This window comes from Hippocampus bargibanti, linkage group LG16 (assembly GCF_051943395.1).
Source record: "Hippocampus bargibanti isolate YZ-2025 linkage group LG16, ASM5194339v1, whole genome shotgun sequence".
NCBI lineage: Eukaryota > Metazoa > Chordata > Actinopteri > Syngnathiformes > Syngnathidae > Hippocampus > Hippocampus bargibanti.
The window spans coordinates 9,915,904-9,940,393 of record NC_142749.1 but is presented as its reverse complement, the minus strand read 5'-3'; the positions used below and the strand labels follow the sequence as shown (position 1 = coordinate 9,940,393).

General features: G+C 40.6%; 2 protein-coding genes across 3 annotated transcripts in view; one reads left to right on the top strand and one right to left on the bottom strand.

Moving 5' to 3' along the window:
- Positions 1 to 6,935: 6,935 nt before the first annotated feature.
- On the top strand, positions 6,936 to 7,913 carry LOC148886373 (olfactory receptor 52D1-like). The gene has a single exon (XM_089017685.1). The coding sequence runs from the start codon at positions 6,936 to 6,938 to the stop codon at positions 7,911 to 7,913; it is 978 nt and encodes a 325-aa protein (XP_088873811.1).
- A 6,091-nt stretch (positions 7,914 to 14,004) lies between these two features.
- The window catches only part of LOC148886372 (connector enhancer of kinase suppressor of ras 2-like), a 33,426-nt gene continuing 22,940 nt past the window's right edge, over positions 14,005 to 24,490 (bottom strand). For both annotated transcript variants that reach the window (XM_089016580.1, XM_089016581.1), the window contains exons 19-22: positions 21,728 to 21,828; positions 19,400 to 19,889; positions 15,004 to 15,203; positions 14,005 to 14,928 (exon numbers count right to left, since the gene is read on the bottom strand). In XM_089016580.1, the coding sequence (XP_088872706.1) occupies positions 14,881 to 14,928; positions 15,004 to 15,203; positions 19,400 to 19,889; positions 21,728 to 21,828 (839 nt within the window). In that variant the 3' untranslated portion in view covers positions 14,005 to 14,880. The remainder of the gene's footprint in view (positions 14,929 to 15,003; positions 15,204 to 19,399; positions 19,890 to 21,727; positions 21,829 to 24,490) is intronic.

The following is a 24,490-nucleotide window of genomic DNA, read 5'->3' as shown; positions in this document are numbered from 1 at the left end:
ACTCTAAAATAACACAATTCACTCAAGCAGTGATATCCAATGTCATATTTTACTCCAGTTTTAGCGATGTTAAAAATCGACAAAAAGCTTCAGCAATTTAATATAAAGATGATAATTTGCCAAAAATTTCCTAATGTTACACATCGGCAAACAATGATGATCCACACAATAATGTCTTTGTTACGTTTTTGGTGATGCTTGATGTTCTCATGGATTGCTTGGCTTTCAGTCCACCCGCCAGCGCTCATAGAAAATGAGACACGCAGCATCTAGAATTTGAAAATAGCATTTTGATCTTTAATTCATGAATACAGGCCCCACATTCTATGCAATTGTGAAGTGCATCACTCACAGGAAGCCTTTTCCGCAACCCAGAGGTCCAAAGAATAGCTCTGTTGGAAGGCAAACTTTCCTACAAATTCCTTTCAAGCCGGGGCACGACCATGGAAAGGAGGCTGCCTCATTACTAACAACTGAAATAGAACAGGTGTTGAATATTCAAAACAAAATAAAAAATTACAGTTTGTGAGTTCTGGAAGCAGGCAAATAAGATGCGAGCGCTTACCATTTAGGAGTAAGACAACCAAGAGCGTCCAGATCACCACACGATGACAAGACATTGTTGTTTCGTCTTTCTGTCAATCCAAAATGCGGATTTGTCAGAGTTCGGTCGTATTTTGGTCAAAGGGGAGGAACAACAGTAATAAGAAGCAGCAAACGGGCCATTGGAGTGAATGTTAGGTAGCCTCTCCCTGAACAACATACTTTTCTTAATAAGATTTAAAGAAACAAGAGAACCACAGCCAACTTGTGACTCAATGTCATGAGACAAACATTACCAATGTGACATCCATATTTATTTTCACAGATTTTAAAACGTGATGTTCAGTTCTCACCATATGTTCACCACTTTTTTTCATTTTGTGCTATCAATGATCAACAATGTTCCATGGTTCAAAGATTGAAAGATCATGGGCCTTTGGAAACATTTTCATCAATGTTACATCAGTGTTTTCCAAGGGGACACCAACTTTGTTTTCAACCCATCAATCATTTTTATTCTCCAGGCACTGTCCAACACTCTGGAGGCTAATTGACTCCGCAAGGCTTAAAAACAGAGCGGACAAAAATGCTCTAATGAGCATGTTTAAAGTGTATCATCTGTTCAGGAAACAACATGTCACCTCACACAGTATCGTGGTAATGAAAGGTTCAGATTTGAGTTTGAATTCTTCCATTGTTTTTTTTTTTTTTTTTTTTTCGATAAAGGTGATATTTTTTCCCTTATTTTGTAGTTATCTCTTATCTCATGTTTATAATAATAATAATACATTTCATTTCTAAGCGCCTTCCAAAACTCTCAAGGTCACTTGACAGTCACAGGATACGTTTTTCTGTGGGTGAACAGTGGCAGCCACACGTGCCAGCGTTCACTCAACCCGGAATAACTGAAATAGATAGAAAGCTAGCTAGCCAGCTAATACATAGCTAATAGATAGCTAACTAGATAGCCAGCCAGCCAATCCTTAGCCAGCTAGACAATAGTTAGCTAGCTAAATCGCTAACAGTTAGCTGTTAGCTAGCTAGATCGCTAACAGTTAGCTAGCTAGATAGCCAGCCAGCTAGCCAGACAGCTAATAGATAGCGAGCTCGGTAGCCAGCCAGTTAGATAGCTCGTTAGCTAGTTAGATAGCCAGCTAGTTAATGAACGAATGTTCGTAAATAGGAGAGCATTAGTATTGCAAATAATGAGTGTTACTTAGGAATTGCCTTTTTTTCTCATAATAATAATAATAATAATAATAATAATAATAATAATAATAATAATAAAACACCAAATGTAGGCACCAGGAGTGCGGTTTTGCCTGCCAGCCTGCCCACTTCAGGGAAAAAATGTTTAGTTTTTTTATCAACTTGAAAAAAATACACTGAGGCCTAACAAGAAGAAAGAAGACACTGAGGCCCAACACAAGTTAATTGGAAACGGAGCAATTGGGCTACCAAATTATTAAATGGGCTGTGACTTATATGGCGTATTTCTACATTAAGATTTCAAAAACTTAAAACACTGTAAAATCATGAGCAACTGTGGGGGTGGGTTTTGCTCATGGGTTGTATGACATGGTCATAGTGGTTGAGAATTGATCCCACAAATGGAGCAAGAACAGCCGATATCTTCCGGATTTGCACCGGTGGTACCAGGTGGAAATGATCAATTGCCTCTAGTCAGGTAAAGACTGTCTTCTTTTTCTTTTGGCTTTTACCTTCAAGGGGTCGCCACAGCGAAACAGTGTTTTCCATCTTCCGAGGTTTGATACGCATGTTTGTTTTGACTCTCTTCCCCTATATTACATCACAAACACGGATAAATACAGAGGGTTGTGTCAGGAAGGGCATCCGATGTAAAAGCTTGGCCAAAACATCAAACCTCTAAATATGGAGGACACTGATTTGCTGTGGCGACCTCTTGAAGGGAAAAGCCGAAAGGAAAAGAAGACATCACAAACAGAACTTCAAAGTCCTTTATCTTCCAGTCACTATATATATATATATATATATATATATATATATATATATATATATATATATATATATATATATAAAATCCTCGTCTCACCCACCATGGGTGGTGTCTGTCCCCATTTCAGCTCGGGTCCTCTACCAGAGGCCAGGAAGCTTGAGGGTTCTGCGCAGTATCCGTGCTGTTCCCAGCACTGCGCTTTTCTGGACCGAGATATCCGATGTTGTTCCCGGGATCTGTTGCAACCACTCGTCGAGTTTGGGGGTCACTGCCCCAAGTGCTCCGACCACCACAGGCACGACTGTCACCTTTACCTTCCAGGCTCTCTCCAGCTCCTCTCTGAGCCCTTGGTATTTCTCGATTTTCTCATGTTCCTTCTTTCTGATGTTCCCATCACTCGGGACCGCTACATCCACGACAACGGCTTTCCTTTCCCCTTTATCTATGACCACGATATCTGGTTGGTTGGCCATTACCATCTTGTCAGTCTGTATCTGGAAGTCCCACAGGATTTTTGCTCGGTCATTCTCCACCACCTTGGGGGGTGTTTCCCATTTTGACCTTGGGGTTTCCAGTCCATACTCCGCACAGATGTTTCGGTAGACGATGCCAGCCACCTGGTTATGGCGCTCCATGTAGGCTTTCCCTGCCAGCATCTTACACCCTGCAGTTACGTGTCGGATTGTCTCAGGTGCCTCTTTGCACAACCTACACCTTGGGTCTTGTCTGGTGTGGTATATCCCTGCCTCTATGGCTCTGGTGTTCAGGGCCTGCTCTTGGGCAGCCAGGATGAGTGCCTCTGTGCTGTCATTTAGGCCAGCCCTCTCTAGCCACTGATAGGACTTCTTGAGATCAGCCACTTCTGCTATGGTTCGGTGGTACATCCCGTGTAGGGGCTTTTCCTCCCATGATTGTCCCTCTTCCAGCACCTCATCCTCTGTTCCCCATTGACTGAGACATTCTCTGAGTACATCATCCGTTGGAGCCTTCTCTTTGATGTATTCATGGAGCTTGGATGTTTCATCCTGGACAGTGGCTCTCACACTCACTAGTCCCCGGCCTCCTTCCTTACGGCTCGTGTACAGTCTCAGGGTGCTGGACTTGGGATGGAACCCTCCGTGCATGGTGAGGAGTTTTCGGGTCTTAACATCCGTGGTCTGAATCTCTTCCTTTGGCCACCTTATTATTCCTGCAGGGTATCTGATCACTGGCAGGGCATAGCTGTTTATTGCCCGGGTCTTGTTCTTGCCATTGAGCTGGCTTCTGAGGACTTGCCGCACCCGCTGGAGGTATTTGGTCGTAGCCGCTTTCCTTGTTGCTAATTCGAGGTTGCCATTGGCCTGTGGTATACCGAGGTACTTGTAGCTGTTTTCAATGTCTGCTATTGTTCCTTCAGTGAGTGAGACCCCTTCAGTGTGGACTACCTTGCCCCTCTTAGTCACCATCCGACTACATTTCTCCAGCCCGAATGACATTCCGATATCACTGCTGTAGATCCTGGTTGTGTGGATCAGGGAGTCTATGTCCCTTTCGCTCTTAGCATACAGCTTGATGTCATCCATGTAGAGGAGGTGACTGATCGTCGCTCCATTTCTGAGGCGGTATCCATAGCCTGTCTTGGCGATTATCTGGCTGAGGGGGTTCAGTCCTATGCAGAACAGCAGTGGGGAGAGTGCATCACCTTGGTATATGCCACATTTGATGGACACTTGCGTTAGTGGCTTGCCATTGGCTTCAAGTGTGGTTTTCCACATCCTCATCGAGTTTGCAACGAAGGCTCTCAGGGTCCTGTTGACCGTATACAACTCCAAGCATTCATTGATCCACGTGTGTGGCATCGAGTCATATGCTTTCTTGTAATCAATCCAGGCTGTGCACAGGTTGGTATGTCGGGACCTGCAGTCTTGAGCGACTGTTCTGTCAACCAGCAGCTGATGTTTGGCACCTCTAGTATCTCTACTAATGCCTTTCTGTGCTTTGCTCATGTATTGATCCATGTGTCCACTTATCTTAGCCGCAATGATGCCTGACATGAGCTTCCATGTTGTGGAGAGACAGGTTATTGGCCGATAGTTGGAAGGAACTGCACCCTTTGAGGAATTCTTCATGATCAGGATTGTTCGCCCTTCGGTTAGCCATCCTGGGTGAGTCCCATCCATCAGCAGCTGGTTCATTTGTGCTGCTAGGCGCTCGTGGAGAGCTGTGAGTTTCTTTAGCCAGTAGGTGTGGACCATATCCGGGCCTGGTGCCGTCCAGTTTTTCATACCTGAGACTCTTCCTTGTATATCTGCCGCTGTGATGGTAACTGGGTTCTGTTCAGGGAGGTTGCTGTGCTCCTCTTTCAGAGTCACCAGCCATTGTGCACTGCTGCGACCTCCTTCTCCCATATGCCTTTCCAGTATCTTTCAGTTTCCAACCTTGGAGGGTCTGCTCTGCTGTTAGAACCCTGCCACTGAGCGTACACTTTCGCAGGTTGTGTTGCGAACAGCCTGTTTATTCTTCTGGCCTCATTCTCTTTCGTGTACCTCTTTAGGCAACTGGCCAAGGCCTGGAGCCTTTGTTTGGCAGTTTCGAGTACTTCAGGTATGGTTATCTGCATGTACCTCTTGGGTATTGGCCTTTTATTCACACCTCTCTGGGTCTCCGTCAATTGACTCACATCTTTCCGAGCCGCCTTGATCTTGGCCTCCAACCGTCTTTTCCATGGTGGGTAATGAATCTCGTGGCTCTCATGGTTGCTCTTGTAGCCAAGCATGTCTAGGATCACTGATGCTGAGGTGTATATCAGCTCATTGGTTTCCGTGATCGTTCCGGTCGGGATCGTTCTCAGTGCTGCATTCACAGTTTCCATGAGACTTTCAGGTGGTACTTCACATAGCCGTTGTAATCGATGCCTTCGTTGCCCAGTTTTCATTCTTGCCATGATCTTATCTCTCAGGTCATTTGCTGCCTCGCTCAGCATTTCATTTATTGGGGCTGGCTTCCCAATCTCATTATTCATTGGGGCTTGCCTCCCAATCTCTGGTTGAACCTCTTCCTGTGATGTGGCAGCCTGGGGCCCTTCACCTCGGAATTTGTGTTGTACCTCATCAATCTCAAGTTGTGATAGCAATTGCCGTTTGTGGATATTGGAACACTGAGCTACTAGTTGTTTCGTGGTCAACCGTGACTGTGGGTTTCGAATATATATATATATATATATATATATATATATATATATATATATATATATGTGTGTGTGTGTGTGTGTGTGTGTGTGTGTGTGTGTGTGTGTGTGTGTGTGTGTGTGTGTGTGTGTGTGTGTAAATTATCAATTGAATTCAATTGGGTTCCACAACATTTTCTCACTCGCAGTGTTGATTTATTTACCATCCATCTTATTGAAACTGTAGATGACTTTTTGGGAAACCTATTTGTATAACGAATCAGATTTGCTGCACACTTCTTCCTCGCATCCATTTTTTTCTCACACAAATGCTGCCCATTACAAGTGCAAAAAAAGCACAGTCGTCCCAGAGCTATCCAGCCATGACTGTCAAATGGCACCGACATTCCCCTGAATCAAAAACGGTGCTGGCATATTCTTGATTCAATATGTATGTATTGTATTTTGTACAGCCGCCCCTATTTCAAGCTCAGATAACTCCATACTGTAAAAACCTAAATTCAAAACACAAAAGCCTGACAGTACCATGACAAAACTGCATTCATTGAGGTTATGTATTCATATTCTTAGTACAGGAGCGAAGTGCTAGATGTTAACAAGTAAAGTATTAATACATTACCAGTGGTGCTAATTGATGTATTGATGCAGTTTTGTCTCACTATAGTAACGTCTGGTTATTGTAAAACTCAGTGGCAGGCCGTGGATGTCATCGCTAGGCATTGCTTCCGTCAAGCTACGTATGAATCAATCTCGACTGAAAACGTGTGGTGTGATATACTACAAGTCCACTAAAATACAATTAACATCAGTCCATTATTCAGATATTTTTAAGCCAGCAGAGAAGGCTTTGCAAGCCTTGACGGTCTGCCATTGCCGGTTCCCAAAATTATTTGGGACAAATACATTTTGATTTAGCAGATATGATGTTAGTGTACAGTAAACCAATAACAGTGTGTTGTTGGAAATACGTGTCGAGGGATCTTGAGGAACAAGGCACCTGCGTGACCATAGTAACAAGAATCCGATTGTGTCTGAATCCCCGAATCACAAACCAAGCCCACTTTGAGTAAGCTTAAAATGATGCCGTTGCACAGGACAAGCTAGTGCACGGAGGGCGAACGATACAGCAACAGGTACTTGAACCACGACAGTATTTGAAAGGAACTGTAGTTATTTTGCTTATGCTGTTTTTAAATTGTTTACTATACAATTAATGTGCCATGACCTTTTGTTTTGCCTCCTTTCAGAATGGAGAACAACACGACGCTAACGTTCACCATGACGGCCTACGCGACCTTGGAGAACCACAAACACATCTTCTTTCTTCTTTTCTTCTCGCTTTATGTCACTGCTATGGTCCTAAACATACTCTTTGTCACTGTCATCCACCAAAACAAAGAGCTGCACCACCCTATGAATGTGTTTGCATGCATGTTATGCATCAACGAGATCTGCGGCTGCAGCGTGTTATTGATTCCAGCTATGGTCATTCTCCTGTCCAAGACGTATGTGATCAGCGTCAAGTGCTGCATTACTCAAGTCTACTTCCTGCACACGTATGCAATTGCTGAGTTTACCATCCTGGCGATTATGGCTTACGACCGCTTTGTTGCCATCTTTTCCCCGCTACAGTATCACACCATCATGAGCCCTTCCAAGGTCATCAAACTGATTGCTTTTGGGGTTCTCTATCCAATAGGTGCATTTACAAGTTTTTTCGGTGTCACTTTGCAGCTGAGTTTTTGTGGGCAAGTCATCGCAAAGCTCTATTGCGTGAACATGGAACTGGTCAAGAACGCATGTGCAATTCCGTCCTTTATAAGTCCTCTAGGGCTTGTGCTTGTAGGTGTAATGAATGGCCCTCAGTTGACCTTGATTATTTACTCCTATGTGCAAATATTAAGTGTTACTAAGAAATTATCGAAAAATTCCCAGATGAGTGCTCTTAAAACTTGCTTGCCGCATTTATGTTCTTTTTTCAATTTTACCATTGCCAGTTTTTTTGAAATCATTCAGAATCGTTTCAATATGAGTGATGTGGCGATTGAAGTGCGGATCCTCTTGTCAATGTATTTTGCCATCATTGCACCAGTCACCAACCCACTGCTTTATGGACTGACAAGGTCTCTTGTTCGAATCCAGATTCTAAAACTATGTATTAAATACAAAAACCAACCATCAAAAATGGCCAAGACAGTAACCACAACCGGGACTTCCAACAGGTAATAAATGTCGTTTATGTTTTATAACTCTATCTATCTATCTATCTATCTATCTATCTATCTATCTATCTATCTATCTATCTATCTATCTATCTATCTATCTATCTATCTATCTATCTATCTACACTGTAATTTGCATCCTGCCTGGTGTGATGGTAAAAATAAACTGCGCTTTACTGATTACTAAGTATGATAAGTAAAGTATAAGTATAAGTACTAAGTATAAGCCAGTATGAATGTAAATATGCTCTATCAGAAGTGAAATAATGACTTTCAGATACATGTCATGCATTTTTATGGATGTTACTGTTTAATCTTCTGTATTAAACAGCGTGTATATACTCTTGTCATCCTGTGAAAATGTCTTCATGAATATTTATGAGACACTGGTCAGTGAATTTCAGATATTCATGATAAAGAATAAATAAAGGTTTAAATTGCACTTTTTTTCTGCCTCTCTTCTTTATTTGCTTATCTCAAGCTGAATATTATGTGCAGAATTAATGCGATGAAGAAAGAATGATACTATCAAAATAGATATAAATGATATAAAATGTGAAGATGGGACACCGTTGACATAAATTGACCGACATTTTCATGATCATGGCAGAAAATTGACCAGACAAAACACTTGAAAGATGGTGACGCCTAAACCAAAGTCAGTCGACAGTGAATGAAAGCAGACAATCATTCCACAATATTGCTTCATTAATATTGAGGTAAATGTTGAAAAAAATTAAAAAGCACCACAGATTGTCGTAATTATTCATCAAATTTAATTTAAAGGACATAAAGATATTCTTATATCACCCCAGTTGCAATTTACTTCTGGGCTTATCTTGGCTTGGCTATTTTAGTTTCGTTCATATCTGAGTGGTTGTATTTTTTAATATTTGTTAGCGCCCCCCCCCCCCCCCTCGTCGCTAACAGACATAATGTTTTGTCACTTTGTTTCATTAATGAAGGGACCTCCATGGCTACACTTGTCAGAAGAACACATACAGTAGGCTCATTAGCAGCGTGTCCATCCCTTTGGAAGCAATTAGGAACCGTGTAATTAGGACAACAAGATCCTACCTCCTTGAGTGGACAACACTTGGGTGATATTGTGGTATCATGTTGATGTAACAAGTGAGTACACAAGGGAGCACTGAATTCATTGCGAGTCAAGCAGGAAATAATACAGTACTTATACCTACGGGGGCCTCTTCAATCATACTGGTGCTGATTAGCTTATGCGTGTGTATTCAACTTGTAACTATTTATTTACTTTTTATCGATTAAATTTATATCACAATTTAGTTTATTTTTTTGTAACTTTCTGATGTAAAAACTAAAAATTAAGACCTGACAATTTAAGTTTTTACGAGTTAAGCAACTGTAGGCCTAACTTAACTCATTCAATGCCAGATGATGTGCAAAAATCTGTCCACTGCAGTGGCAGGGTTTTTGTCATTTTCACTCAAATTGCAGGACCCACAGAATATTAAGTTTTAGGACTACATAAACCTCCAATACAGCATTAGAAATCAGACTCTTCTTTCATCAGAAAAAAATAGTTAATTCCTAAGTTATATGATTCTGGAGGTATCTGAGCTTGAAATGAGGGCGGCTATACAGAATACAATTCATACATTTTGATAATAATAATAATAATAATAATAATAATAATAATAATAATAATAATAATAGGGCGGCCCGGTAGTCAAGTGGTTAGCACACTGGCTTCACAGTGCAGAGGTCGCCGGTTCGCGTCCCGGTCCGGCCTCCCTGTGTGGAGTTTGCATGTTCTCCCCGGGCCCGCGTGGGTTTTCTCCGGGTCCTCCGGTTTCCTCCCACACTCCAAAAACATGCATGGCAGGCAGATTGACCACTCCAAATTGTCCCTAGGTGTGAGTGTGAGAGTGACTGTTGTATGTCTTTGTGTGCCCTGCGATTGGCTGGCAACCAATTCAGGGTGTCCCCCGCCTCGTGCCCGAAGACAGCTGAGATAGGCTCCAGCAACCCCCGTGACCCTAATGAGGAATAAGCGGTACGGAAAATGAGATGAGATAATAATAATAATAATAATAAATACATGTCATTTATAAGCACCTTTCAAAACTCTCAAGGTCACTTTACAGTCACGCTATAACAGCTGAAGCTATAACAAAGCTCTAACATGGACCTAAGGCAAATGCTGCCCCCTCGTGGAAGGTAAAAACAATTGCCAGAGGTCTAACCAGCGCTTTATCGGAATTATCACGATTAAATCAACACAACAATATATCTGTTTATGCAGATTGCTGCAGATACAGTGTGCTCGCTCTGGACAGTATGCTCTTATCACCAGCGGCTAGTGATACTATGATTGGCTAGTGACTTGCCAATCATGTGATTAGCCACTGGCAGTTTGTGAAAACTCTAACATTTCCAGCGCCTTTCAAAAGCAACTCAAAATGTGATTGGTTAAAGCAACAGTTTCATCGACATTTATTTTTACACTTCAGGGCCCGCGGAACTGATTGTGAAGGCGTCCAGGTAGATTTCTGACCCTGGTAACAAATGATGGCGGAAATGTGATTGTTAATAATGCTTAAATACGAAACACACATCTGGAAGCAGCACAACAGGGGAGAAAAGCAATGAAAGGAAGCTGAAAGACAATTTGGAATTATTGAATACGAATTCACGGACACAATATAATGAACATTAGTCTGTGATTCAGATATTTTGAGGCCGGCAGAGAAGGGCTTGCTAGTCTAGTGCCAGATGTTAAGTAGAATCTTCGTGTGTCGTGCTAGCACACACATTCAAAAAGTGTGTTATAGTTGTTTCCATTACCATTTCTATTATTTTACTTGTGGGTAGAATGTCAATCAGTAGATACAATTTATTAATTTTTTTTTTTTTTGTGCTCCGAGAATGATTTTAGTGAATATGTTACGATGTAGCCAATACAAAAGTGGCGTAAAGAACAGTGTGAATCAACCACTTATTCAGGACCTGTCAAGGGACCTTGTGGGACATGTGATCATAGAAGCAAGGATCAAACTACGTGTCAGAATCACCCAACGGCAAAACCAAGCCCACCTTGAGTGATCTTAAAAAGCCCCACTCGCACAGGACAATCTTAGGTGCATGGAGCAGAAGACACAAGAAGACACAAACACAGGTACTTGGAACCGTGACAATATCCAGAAACTACCGCAGTCTATTTCGCTTATGCTGTATTTAAATTGTTTAACATGCAATTAATGTGCTATGACCTGTTTTTTTTTTACTTTCAGAATGGAGAACAACACAACGCTACTGTTCACCATGACGGCCTACGCCACCCTGGAGAACCACAAGCACCTGTTTTTTATTCTTTTCTTCTCGCTTTATGTGGCTGCGATATTCTTGAATCTACTTTTGGTCACCGTCACCCACCAAAACAAACAGCTGCACCAACCCATGAATGTGTTTGCATGCATGTTATGCCTCAACGAGATCTACGGCTGCACCATGCTATTGATTCCGGTGATGGTCATTCTCCTGTCCAAGACGCATGTGATTAGCGTCAAGTGCTGCATTGCTCAAGTGTACTTCTTGCACACGTATGCAACTGCGGAGTTTTGCATCCTGGCGCTTATGGCTTACGACCGCTTTGTTGCCATCTGTTACCCGCTGCACTATCACGCCATTATGACCCCTTCAAAAGTCAGCAAATTGGTTGCATTTGTGGGGATCTATCCGTTCATTGTATTCGGATGCTATTTCAGTCTGACTGTGCAGCTGAGTTTTTGTGGGCAAGTTATCGCAAAGCTGTATTGTGTGAACATGGAACTGGTCAACAACGCGTGTTCGCATGAATCCCACATAAGTATTGTTGGGCTTGTGATGATTGCATTCTTGGTCTTCCCTCAGCTGATCATGATTGTTTTCTCCTATGCGCAGATATTGCGAGTTTGTAAAAAAATATCCAAAGACTCTCAGGTTATCGCTCTTAAATCCTGCTTGCCGCATTTATGTTCTTTTTTTAATTTTAGCCTTGCTTCCTTATTTGAAGTTATCCAGACCAGATTCGACATGAGTCAAGTGGCGATTGAGGCGCGTATTTTCTTGTCAATGTATTTTGTCATCATTCCACCGGTCATCAACCCGATGCTTTATGGACTTGGGACATCGCTTGTTCGAGTCTATATTATCAAGCTATGTAGCTCTGTATTAAATACAAGGTTCTTCCATCCAAAATAACACAGACAGTTAATACAACTGATATGTTATTTATTTATTTATTTTACTTACTAACAATAAAAAATATTTTGAGGACATATTTATTTCTTTTAAATGCCTACACTACTTCTTTTTTTTGTGATAAATTGTTGCAAAATTTTAATATTGATGTACATGTGTCTACATGGCTTTTTGTGTGTAGACTTCTTTTTAGCAGCAAATCAATCGGAAATAAATCAATACTTAGTTCCTAAAACCAGTCTGAAAGTAAAAATACCTTGTCAGAATTGAAGTTGTGACTTGGTGATACAACTCATGCATTGTTATTTAGTTTACTTTGACTTCTTGTGTTAAACAAGATCATAATTAACAGCATGAAAATATCTTTCTGATTAAAATAGCATTGCATCTTTTGTTTTTGTTCTTCCAAAGTGGATATTTTGTACATGAATCAATGATCTTAAACTTTTGTTATGCTGCAAAGAAAGAATTAAATGATATAGTCGTCGATAATCCCGACGTATTTAGTGCTGATCAACTACAGTCTGTGTGTTTTTCAACTTGTGGCTTTTCTTTCATTTTTCTTGATTGATTGTATTTCCTTTAAAGGACAACTGACGTCTCCGGACAAGTTGTGTCCATAATTTGTAAAATGGCTTCAAATGACTTCTACTGAGCGTATTTTAAAAAGATTCCACTGGATATAGCTATATTTTACGTTTTAAGACTTGCGCTGAATATTCAGGAAGTCTTGTTTTTGAGTTGGTGATGAGTCCGTACGTGACGTCACTAAAGGACCGCCCTTTGCCGTAAAAAAGACGCATTGTAGAGGTCCTTCCATCACATCAATGTATTTTGCTGTACTCGTTTGGTCTGGGGACCTCCTGTTGCTCCCAAAAGCCGCCAGAAGGCCAGGAGAGGGCATCCAAGCGCCATATAAGGAATTTATCAGCCTGTGGAAATGGAGGTGGCCACAGGAGGTCGCCATTTTGTGCCTCTTTTTTTGGGTGAGAGATTTTCCCCCAATGTTGCCTCATAATGGCACAAATAATTTCTTTAATTGATTGCAAACATGTATGCTTTCCTCTTCAGAACTATTTGAATCATATTCATCACTGGATGTGGAGCAAGAAAGCATATTCTCCGAATCTGAAGCCATTGTTTTGATTCACTAGCAATGCAAGACGTCTTGGCGTGACGTCACGAACTGGGGTGGGACTTTCTGAAAATGCCCAATTCGCAGCTCAATTTTTTTGCAGATTTTGGACACTTTAAGTCATTTTTATTGGTGTTTTGCATTTGACTAAAAATATCATACTGCGTGTTTTGGGTATTTTAGATGCTATAAAACGTTTTTCTGATATCAGTTAAAAACAAAAAAGTGACGTCGGTTGTCCTTTAAGTGTGAATTTATGAGTGTTTTTTTTTAAGCGAGTGATTTTTAAGCAGGATTTTGCTAAAACTGCAACAGATATGAACTCATATATTTTTCTTCCTTTAAAAACTATTTGATATTTCTGCAACCTATTACATTTTGAATGGCCTAGAAGACTTTTAATTTATGCACAACTGTTTTTATTCCAGAGATTCCAATCAATTACTGTATGTCGCTATGTTATTTTATTTTGCGGGGGTTAAAAAAAAAGAGCGGCTGCTCGAACGAATCGATGGCACTTCCATTAATTTCAATGGGGAAGGATGATTTCAAATATTCCGGGAAATGCTGTACACGCATTTTAAAATTGATAATATTTCAATAAACATAATGTATAATTTAATTCTTACAGCACATTAATGTTGTCTTTGGACGCATCCAATTCTGACCCCCTGTGTGTGTGGCTATTGTTGAGAAATAGTTACTAAAATGTCATGACAAGAAAAACATGTCTGAGTGTGCCCATGCCATACTTTATTTCCATCGTTAAATAAAAGTATTGAAACTACAATACGGCAATATGGCACACTGCAGGTAAATGGCATGGTCACGTGTTTTAGTACAGTATTACAAAACATGCATGTACATTAAACACTTAATAAATACAGTTAATTCCCATCTCTTTCGTAATTAAATTCAATTTTTAAAATACGTTTTGAGCTTGAGGCAGTTGAGATGAGCACTTGTCTCCGAATTTAACACATTTGGATTAATATTATTTTTGCTTCGCCACAACTGCAAATACTGCATGCATACAAAAATAGACATCTATTGTGACCGTCCCTTTTCTATTTTACAATATAATTTCCTTATTGCCACGTGTGATATTCTCACCCCTATTTTCAAGACAAACTTGTTTGCTGTTACATCTTCTTTTGTTATTCTTGGAAAAGTACATTGTACATTCACAATCACTGAGGCACAGCACTTGATTTACTATTTTGTATTCCAGCACATATCCTCAAGAGGTTGTGTAGCAACGCCATACTTAATAGAGATAAATAATGATACAAATAACAAAAAGGAATGTACATCCAAAAATAGTCAATCTGATCTGTTCGGCTTGCACACAATGCCAACAAAAATGATGGGAAAGATCCATGCATGTGAATGAAGACCATCAAGTCCATGACAGGCATACAAAGTGCTTTTTTTCCTCAACCAGTGTTATGCCTTTAGCAAATGTTCTCACCATTAAAACGACAGAAAGAATGTGAGCGAGTAACACCGTTCAATAAAAACGCTTGAAAGAGAAGATGAGAAGAAAAAGGAAGAAGAACAAATGTAGCTTTCTGTTGCCTCGTCATTTCCTGCAAATGAGGCAGTGCGGTTCCACGTATCAGCCTAAAAAGCCCAATGAGCGGTTTGTGTCTTGAAGTGGGACATTCTGCAAGAAAAAAAGGACATTATTGAAGCATATTCGAGCTGAATTGTGAGGTATGCCTGAGCGATGCGCCATTACATTGAGAGAACTGTGGAGGATGCGGAGGCGGTGTAGCTTGTCGTTGAGCACGGGGTCATTCGCTCTGCGTACAAAAGAGCGTTTGTACTCCAGGCGACTGATTGACCGGTGGTCAGCTGAGGTGGACAGATTGGTGTGCTCCAAAGCTCGATACAAATCCCCCACCGAGTCCGACTGCAGTCTCAAGTCTCGTCCACGTCCTTTAAAAGATAGATGCATCATTAAAAAAATCATAACAAAATGTGCAGTCACCTCTCCGGCTCAGCAACAGTTCATATAAAGTGAAATGAACACTTAAACCAATATAGTGTGTCACCAATTAGATCATGTGGGTGGGACAATACTGGAAACAGAGTAGCAAGCAGAGGAGACTGCCTGCTTGAGAGCAAAAAGAATCCAGTTTTAAATGGATCGCTTATCAGATGTCAGATTAGAGAGAGAAAAAAATGGAAGATGCCAAAGGCATTGAAATCTGATAATCAGCCTGTTACTCTGAATGACAAATTATCTTGATTGTGGCGCTCATAATTAAGCACCACAAATTCTAATTAGGCGTGGGATGACTTTTGTGTCAGAGGATTTTTTTTCATATTTTGTTCATGTTGTTTTGGGCTCATGCATTGTAAATAGCACAGCCGCCTTATAGCGAGTCAATACAGTTACATAAATCAAATATGCTTTTTAAACTGTATTTTTATATTTTGCACTATGTGCAGTTATTTTTATGAAACAATTTTTTGTGCAGTTGTACATTTCAGTCTCCTGACATTTTATTTTGTGCACAAAATACTTTGTTTTATCTCCCCCCCCCCTTTCAATTTTGCTGCTGCAACTGGCAAATTTCCCCATTTTGGGACTATTAAAAGCTTTCTGATAGACGGTGGTACCCCTACTTATGAAATTCCCGTATTTTCTGCACTATAAGGCGCACCTAAAAGAAAATAATTTTTCAAAAGGTGACCATGTGGCTCATAATCCCGGTGCACCTTATGTATGGAAAACGTTTTTAAAAATGTCATTCATTGAATATGCCCCTTATAATGGGGTCGGCGCACCTTATGTCTGGAAAAGGTCTTTAAATGTCATTCGTTGAAGGTGCGCCTTATATTGCAGAAAATATGGTAATTGTTCCTGAAATAAATTTCGTTAGAACATTTGGAAGCCAAGACGTTCGCCAAATTAAATGCTCTCTTTGCAAATGGGATGCCAGAATAATGCTCGGAAATACATGATAAAAGAGCATATATACATATGTTGCGTTCATGAAATTCAAAGCTGTGAGTAGCAGCCCATACTGTATTTTCACCTTTCTTATGTTGACAATTATTTCGTAACATGAGGCAACATTTTCTCATTGAGACGTTTCATAATGTGAAAAATTCGTATATTACAACATATATGTTGTCTTTATAACCAGTTTACTGTATTGCTACCATAAACTTTTCGTTCGTGCACACTGCCCTCTAATGGTATGCCGCTGTTACTACACTTATCTGAACTTTGTCATCAATGCGTGACAGTTCTCTTTGCTTTATCATCCTCCCATGTGTAACGGAGTTGTGCACTTAGATTATTAAATTATGAAGGAAGTGACGCAACGGCGCACAGTGTGGCACTATGTCCCGCCCATAGTTTCCAGAACAATCTCGAGGAGATTCAGGTTAATCACAAGACGAAACCCATGCGACTTCACCCATCCCTTCTGCCATACTGTGTTGCAGAAATAAAAGAAATAAAAAGACACATCCACGCGTCTCGTCTTCATTAATACAGCAGCATCGTGGAGATGAAGACAGTCACTGTTGTGACACCCGTCACATTGGTGCCGTGACCCGGATCACAAGTGACTCTCCACTTCGGACCGGGACCGCGATGCTGCACAATGAAGACGCTGTGCAGTCCCATCACTCGGTGGACGGTGTGTCGACCCCCGTTTTGAAAATACATGTAGTGTGTTAATTGTCTGACCTGCTGTTTTGCAATTAGTGTGTTTTTTTTCATGTACGTGTTTTCGTGTGTTAAGTCTAAGAATGAGCTCCTTACATTTAACCAGTAGCACACCTTTGAATGAGTGTGTTGCTAGAGGTAGAGGCTTCCCAACTGTGTAACAGTTGTATAGTGCAATCCAGAGTGGTGTAGGTTGTACAGAGGGGAATGGGCAGGTTCAAGCTGAGGCCACTTATGTTAGTGGGGACAGAGTTCCTTCCCAGACCCAGTGCAGTGCATCTACGACGAGCGCACAGACAACTGATACACCAGCAACAGATACCTTTCTCCAGTCTGTCACAGTTATGTAGTGCTATGCAGGGTGATGTAGTTTGTACAGAGGGGAATGGGCAGGTGCGAGCTGAGGCCACTTATGTTAGTGGGGACAGAGTTCCTTCCCAGACCCAGTACAGTGCATCTCCGACGAGCACACAGACCCTGACACACCGGCGACAGATCCCTTACTCCAGTCACCTGACGTAGTTGGTCAGATGAGTGACATAATTAGACAGCATTTTTGTACATCCTTGCCCGATAACCTTGTCTATTTTGCCTGTTGGTCTTTCTGTTGTCTTCCGTGTGTATGTTGCCTCACTTCTGCATAATTTAAGGGGGGTGTATGTAACGGAGTTGTGCACTTAGATTATTAAATTATGAAGGAAGTGACGCAACGGCGCACAGTGTGGCACTATGTCCCGCCCATAGTTTCCAGAACAATCTCGAGGAGATTCAGGTTAATCACAAGACGAAACCCATGCGACTTCACCCATCCCTTCTGCCATACTGTGTTGCAGAAATAAAAGAAATAAAAAGACACATCCACGCGTCTCGTCTTCATTAATACGGCAGCATCGTGGGGATGAAGACAGTCACTGTTGTGACACCCGTCACACATGTCCGCAAAAAAAGTGTGAACACGAGCAAAAAGAAAAATGAGGACAAGGGAGGAAGGGCCTCCAAGCTTGTTTTTTTATCCTCTTCACAGTTCAACATTAACATGGAAGAAAGGAGTCAATCCTGGCCGCAGCATTCAAACATGGCCGGAAAGCGCTGTGACAACTCGATTGAGGCAGAGCAAAAGGAGGCTTGAAACAAGCGAGTGGATTTGCCAGAAGAAATGAGTATCGCGGACAAAGAAAGGTAAACTTCGGCATACTTGGAAAATTGCCCTGGTCAGACTCCAACATATTTGTTCACTCAAAATGAAATGTGAATTAAAAAAAGGCAACACTGCAGAAGGGGGTGTTTCTTTACCAATGCTAATTTACTTAACTAATTCTGTGGTGTAATTAAACTACTGCATACTTCGGGCTAATTTGTAACCTATTGATTTTCCCTTGGCTTGCAGCTCAATATACTTATTTCATGCTTATTACATGCCAAATGATACAGTGCAGCAAATCACAAACACACTGAATCATTGAGTAAATTTCACAGAGCTGATAAATTGGAACACGTGAAAAGAGAATCAGAATATACATAGCCTTGCGATGTAAATTTTTGCCGCTAATAGTTAGCAGCAGGATATTGGATTGGATTCCTCTCGCAGTGGAGAAATTTACATTTCACAGCAGCAAAGTTATGAAAGGAATGAAAGTAGAAAAACAAAATACAGGAGCTGCTGGAAAGGCAGCATATTGCGAGAGACAGAAAAATCATATGCCGTTCCAACTTGCCGTCATTCATATAACTTCTTCTTTTCCTTTCAAGGGGTCGCCACAGCGAATCAGTAACCTCCATCTTCAGAGGTATGATACGCATGCTTGTTTTAGTCCAGCTTTTATGTCGGATGCCCTTCCTGACACAACCCTCTGTATTTATCCGGGCTTGGGACCGGCACAAGAAGACTTATGTCCCTTTGTGGCTACAGAACAAGCAACTCGCTCAAAGACCAATAACAATAGAGAAAAAAAAAAAACGGCAACATCCTTTTTTTGTTGTTAATATATTTTTGGTGACAATTTTGTTTGGGGGGTGTTCTGTCACATTTTTGCAATGCAAGATATGTGCCTTGATTCACAAAAGATTGTGAAAGATAATCTTAGGGTATATGTTTAAAGCAGAAACAGAAAGCCTTGAATAGTCCCACAATGAGGAAATTTGCAATCTACAGCAGCAAAATTGAAAGGGGTGGGGGTGAAAAGATAAAAACAAAATATTATTTGCATAATAGAAATAAAATAATAGTAACAACAATAAACAAACTAGTAGAATGGAAAGGGATTTAAAAAAGGTTATGCGCTAATGTAGAGGCAGCCATGACGGGAACTTTCACAACAGCTGCAGATTTAACAAAGCACTTCACATAATGGTCAACACGAAACAAAATAATAAACACAACAGAAACATAAAAAAAATGGACAACTTTCCCCAGCGCTATATAAATCAATATTGCAATATTGTATCTAACCTATTTCTCTGGGCCGCTCCAACTGATAGTGTCGAGGTGTTCTCTCATCTGACGTGCCGGCGTTGGCCGCCAGGATGGCGTGGAGACCACTGTCTCGTGGTAGCGTGAAGCTGCGAGGTTTCCCTCCCACCTCTGAATCGATACTGGACCTGACGGGCAGGGGCAAGGCTCGATATTGGTCCTGCAGCAGGCTGCGCTGCGCCGGCAGCGTGGACTGCCTGCGATACTCCATCGCCATTTGTTCCCTGTCATCAGATAGAAGAGGCTCTTCCATGGGATACGCCTGAAGGAAGTGCATTCTGGCATTACTCTCCATCTGGTCCTGCCAGGAGTTTGGTTGGTTGTTTGTTTTCTGCCCGGGGGATATGCCACCATTATTGCTGCTGCCTCCTTCCGGAGGCTCTGAGTGGTAATCTTCATGAGAGGAACGTGACTGGAATGTGTCAGATGAGGAGAAATGGCCGCGTTTGGGTTCCAGGAAGGGGCTCGCCTAAATAGAATCATCAGAATCAGAATCATCTTTATTGCCAAGTATGTAGAACACACAAGGCATTTGTTTCCGGTCGAACACGCTTGCACGAGTATCATCAACCAAAAAATTGCAAAGAGGCACAATACAGTTCCATTTGGGCGACTGTTCAAAGAGTGAATGGCTTGGAGGAAGAAGCTGTTTAAATGTCTGCTGGATTTGGTGCGCATGGATCGGTAGCGCCTGCCTGAGGGGAGTAGCTGGAAAAGGTGGTAGCCAGGGTGTGAAGGGTCTAGTAGGATTTTCCACGCCCTAGTTTGGATTCTTGCAGTGTGCAAGTCCTCGAGAGTGGGTAGGGCGGTGCCAATGATTTTTTTGCGCCGTCCTAACTGTCTGTTGAAGTCGGATTTTGTCCAATACGTTTGCGGCCACAATTAAAAACAACACAGTAGTTGATGTATTTACTGTAAACGGTACATACAAACATTTTTGTAGTAACCTATGTAGTATTCTCTCCATGTGTACATGCGCATATCTTTATGGAGCATATATATCTTTATGGAGCATATATTTTATGAAACGTTTATTTTTCAGTACGAACCAATACAGGTTACTTATACATGCCTTAAACATACAGTATCTAAAGCAACTTACGAACTAATTCACCTTACAAACAACCGTTCAGAACATATCTTGTTCGTAAGTTGGGGAGCATCTGTATTCATTTCTGTTGAGAGTGCACACAGCCAATCAATGTTGAGTACAGAGCACAAAATAAGTCGACACGCCCCTATGGGGGCTTGTGCGTACTGCAAATCAGTGAGGGGTACAATTGTCAACAAGTCTAACAGAATATGCATCTAATTTCAATTTTTTTTTGCCTCTATTTAATATTCATGATTGTGAAGAAAAAAATAGAGATCACATCTATTCATTAGTTTATCAGCAAATATAATCTTTATTGTATGGCTGCCATTTATTTTCATTCATTTGCTGACATTGTTTTCCATTCATTTGCTCACTAATGAACTACTATTTAATATGGAGCAGTGATCTATTTGAGGGGAGTGGGAGGGTACATTCTGGCCAATCAGATAAGAGCATTGTAACATTTAACTCATTCACTGCCATTCCCGATTTTTTTTTTTTTTCGGTAATTGAAAAGCATGACGTGGAGCGCCATTCCGGAATTTGTTCGGGTTTTGGTTTTTCTTGCGTGGTGAGGGGGGGTGCTGGTAAATCGCTGGTCAGACCTCTGGCAATGTTTATTCCCATCCGAGAGGGGGCGACATTTGCATTTTGTACAGCCGCCCCCATTTCAAGCTCAGATAACTCCAGGCATATATAAGTTGGGAATTAACTCTTTTTTTCTGATGAAAGAAAAAAGGCGAAGATTTCTTATGCTGTATTTAATGTTTATGTCGTCCTAAAACTCAATATTCTTTATGTCCTGGAATTCGAGTTACAATGACAAAAACTCTGGCACTTGAGTGGATACATTCTTGAGTTAAAAAAAACGCTGATGACACAATTTTGTTCCATGAATTTTGACGAGCAACACGTGACTTATGTTCTAAATGAACATACAATTTCAGAAAATCTAATCTAATGTCATTAAATCTTAATTCAAATACATCTTATTTGCATAAATATTTTCACAACAGTTCCTTGTGCTGTTGTCAGCAAAAAAATATAACCCAATCAACAAAATTTCCTCATGTCAATCACATTCTAATGGCATTTTATCCAATATTAATGCAAGCAATAAAAGCTCACAGCTGTACTGTAGTCTAGTTTTATGTTACCTGTGTCACAACCCTGATTTTTTTTAATGTTTATGTGTAAAATATTGGACTTACTGATGCTGCTCTTGGATATGTGTCATAGGGTGGTGGAGGACTGTCCTGTTTGTTCATGGAGGTCATGTCCATCTCCTCGTGGTCACTCTCGCTCCAGTAATCTAATTATGAACAAATACAACAGAACCAAACCAGGTGTATTAAATGCCAAAGGTGTATTAAAGGTCGAAATTGTCCAGTTAATAAATAAGACCTACGACAGGATAAATATGGCTACACAACATTAAATGGCTCCTTACATAGAGGCAAAGAAAGAAGCTATGCTCTTTACTGCATTTTTTTGCCTTCCATAGTTTCATCTTGCAATGGTGAGACTTTCCAAGCATTGCGCACATGTTGTTTTCAAGCCAAAATGGAACTGTATAGTGCCACTTAGCAGTTTTTTTTACGACGATACTAGTGCAGCGTGTTCTACCGGAAACAAATTCCTTGTGTGTCCTACGTACTTGGCAATAAAGATGATTCTGATTCTGATTCTGATTCTGATTTGTCACTGCCAGTTTGTACGTACGCACAGTTCTGTACTCCATACTGTCAAGAAAATGATGTTTGCACAGTGACTTTCTGAACACCCTGAATATGATCCAGGTTTGAATAGCTGTACTGTTCAAAAAAACTGTCTTGGACAGGAACCAGTTTTGCATCACCAATGCTGTCACAATGTACGGTGTTGGAGGTGTGATTTGAAGGTCTACTTAGAGTGCAAAGAATATATTTGATGATGTGAGAATGGCCTGCGATTTCCTCTGCAGGCGTTATGAGTCTTCATTTTACATGACGTAAGAGGCCCCTCTTCAAAAATCAAATGATAGACTAGTTCACCCACACACCACCATCGCTTGGCTCCTACACAGGTTCCTTGAAATAGAACCATGATGAGGTGCAGGATTTCCGCCCCATTTACACAAAAATATGATGACGTCCGGCCCTAAAATGAGCATTTGTGTGTGACATAAACCAGAGTCTTTGCATCTAATTAGATGTTAAAATTGAGGTGTTAAAAAAAAAAAACATTCTGGGTGACTCATATTCTTTCCACTGCGACGGTGAGATGTGAGAGGAAGATGGTGCTCGTCAAATATTAAGTTTTCCAACATCCGCTGATTTACTGTAATAATAATAATACATTATATTTATAAGCACCTTTCAGAGCTCTCAAGGACACTTTACAATCACAAAAAAAGCACAGTAAACCCACAAATAAACTTATAAATAATCAAATAAGAGAGAAAACTACAAAGACAATGCCATTTTGAACATGTGGGAAGAGAATCAATATTACAGATGTTGGGCTGAAGTGAGTTCCAGAGTTATATTTTAAAAAAGCACATTTAATTGTATAGGAATGTAACTAAATATGCCTTCACTGCAAACAAAATCATATGACCTAACCACCCAATACAAATTACACATTACTATATGAAAAAAAGTATTGAGACATGCCATCTTGCAAATTTTTCCATTGTGGGACTATTAAAGGCTTTATGATTCTGATTATTAATAATCAACCGGTTAAGCACAATCGTGGGAGTTGTATTTTTAAATCCCATTCTTTCTAGTGAATAGTTTGCACACACAAAAAAAACTAAGGCAGGCTCTGTAGAAAAATCAAGCTGTGTTCTTTTTTGTACTTGCAGTGAAACATTATATTAAAAATTGCAAATATGAACTAGAACATTTCTGCAATAATATAAAAACGTGTTGTTTCAGCGGTCAGGGCAAACCAGCTAACTGAGCTCACAAGGGAAAGGAAGTTAACGATCTTTCTTGGAGCGTGCAGTTTTAATTGTCCGTAGGGTCGTGGATCAATTAGCCCCATTAGCCCGCTAGCATTGGCGACAGTTTGCGAAACACATATAAGGGCATGTCTTTAGTCATTTACATCTTTTCAAGGCACCTAATACTGAAATTATTGCTTCTCTTTGCAAAGTACTGTGGGAGGGTGTAGAATTTTTTGAAAATGTAAATGTCAACTCATACGTTTTCCCCGTATTTTATACGTTTTTTTAAATCATATCGTACAACTTGTGAATCGATTTTACACAGACCATTTTGGCTCAAATCCAGTTCGTCTCAACTGCTGGTAGCCAACGACAATGCGACAATAAATAAATGTTCGCGTTTTTTATTTTAAATAATGTGCGGCGTTCAACAACTCCTGTACAGCGTACTGCAACTCATATATGGGGATTTTAATCATTTACACGGGTGGCCATTAGCCAAGGTTGACAGATATTGTCGGCTTTCTAAAGTTATTTTGACCGGCCACTAGATGGAGCCATTACACCGTCTTTTCTTTGAGCGTATACAAACAATGTAATTCAATGTGATTGGATTGGATTGGATTGGCCTTTATTAGTCTCGCAGTGGAGAAATTTACATTTCACATGATTAATTATTATATTGGGAGGCGTCTTATAAGAATATTGATACATTTTATTTGTAAGCGCCTTTTAAAACTGTCAAGGTTATACTCGGAAAATTACAGTACTGTAAGACTGATCAAATAAACCGATCAACATTTTTTGTAGGAGTATTTCGAATAATAATAATACATTTAACTTACAAGCGCCTTTCAAAGCACCCAAGGACACTTGACAAATAAAAAAAACTATAAACTCCAGAACAATAAAACTATAAATACAATGACAAATTTAATTGGCCATGTAATTAAAATGAATTATGAAGAGTGTGAGTCCTGCCCATGTTGACCTCTGACCTCACAAATTCTCACAGGCAAATGTTGCTGAGTATATTCCCAAA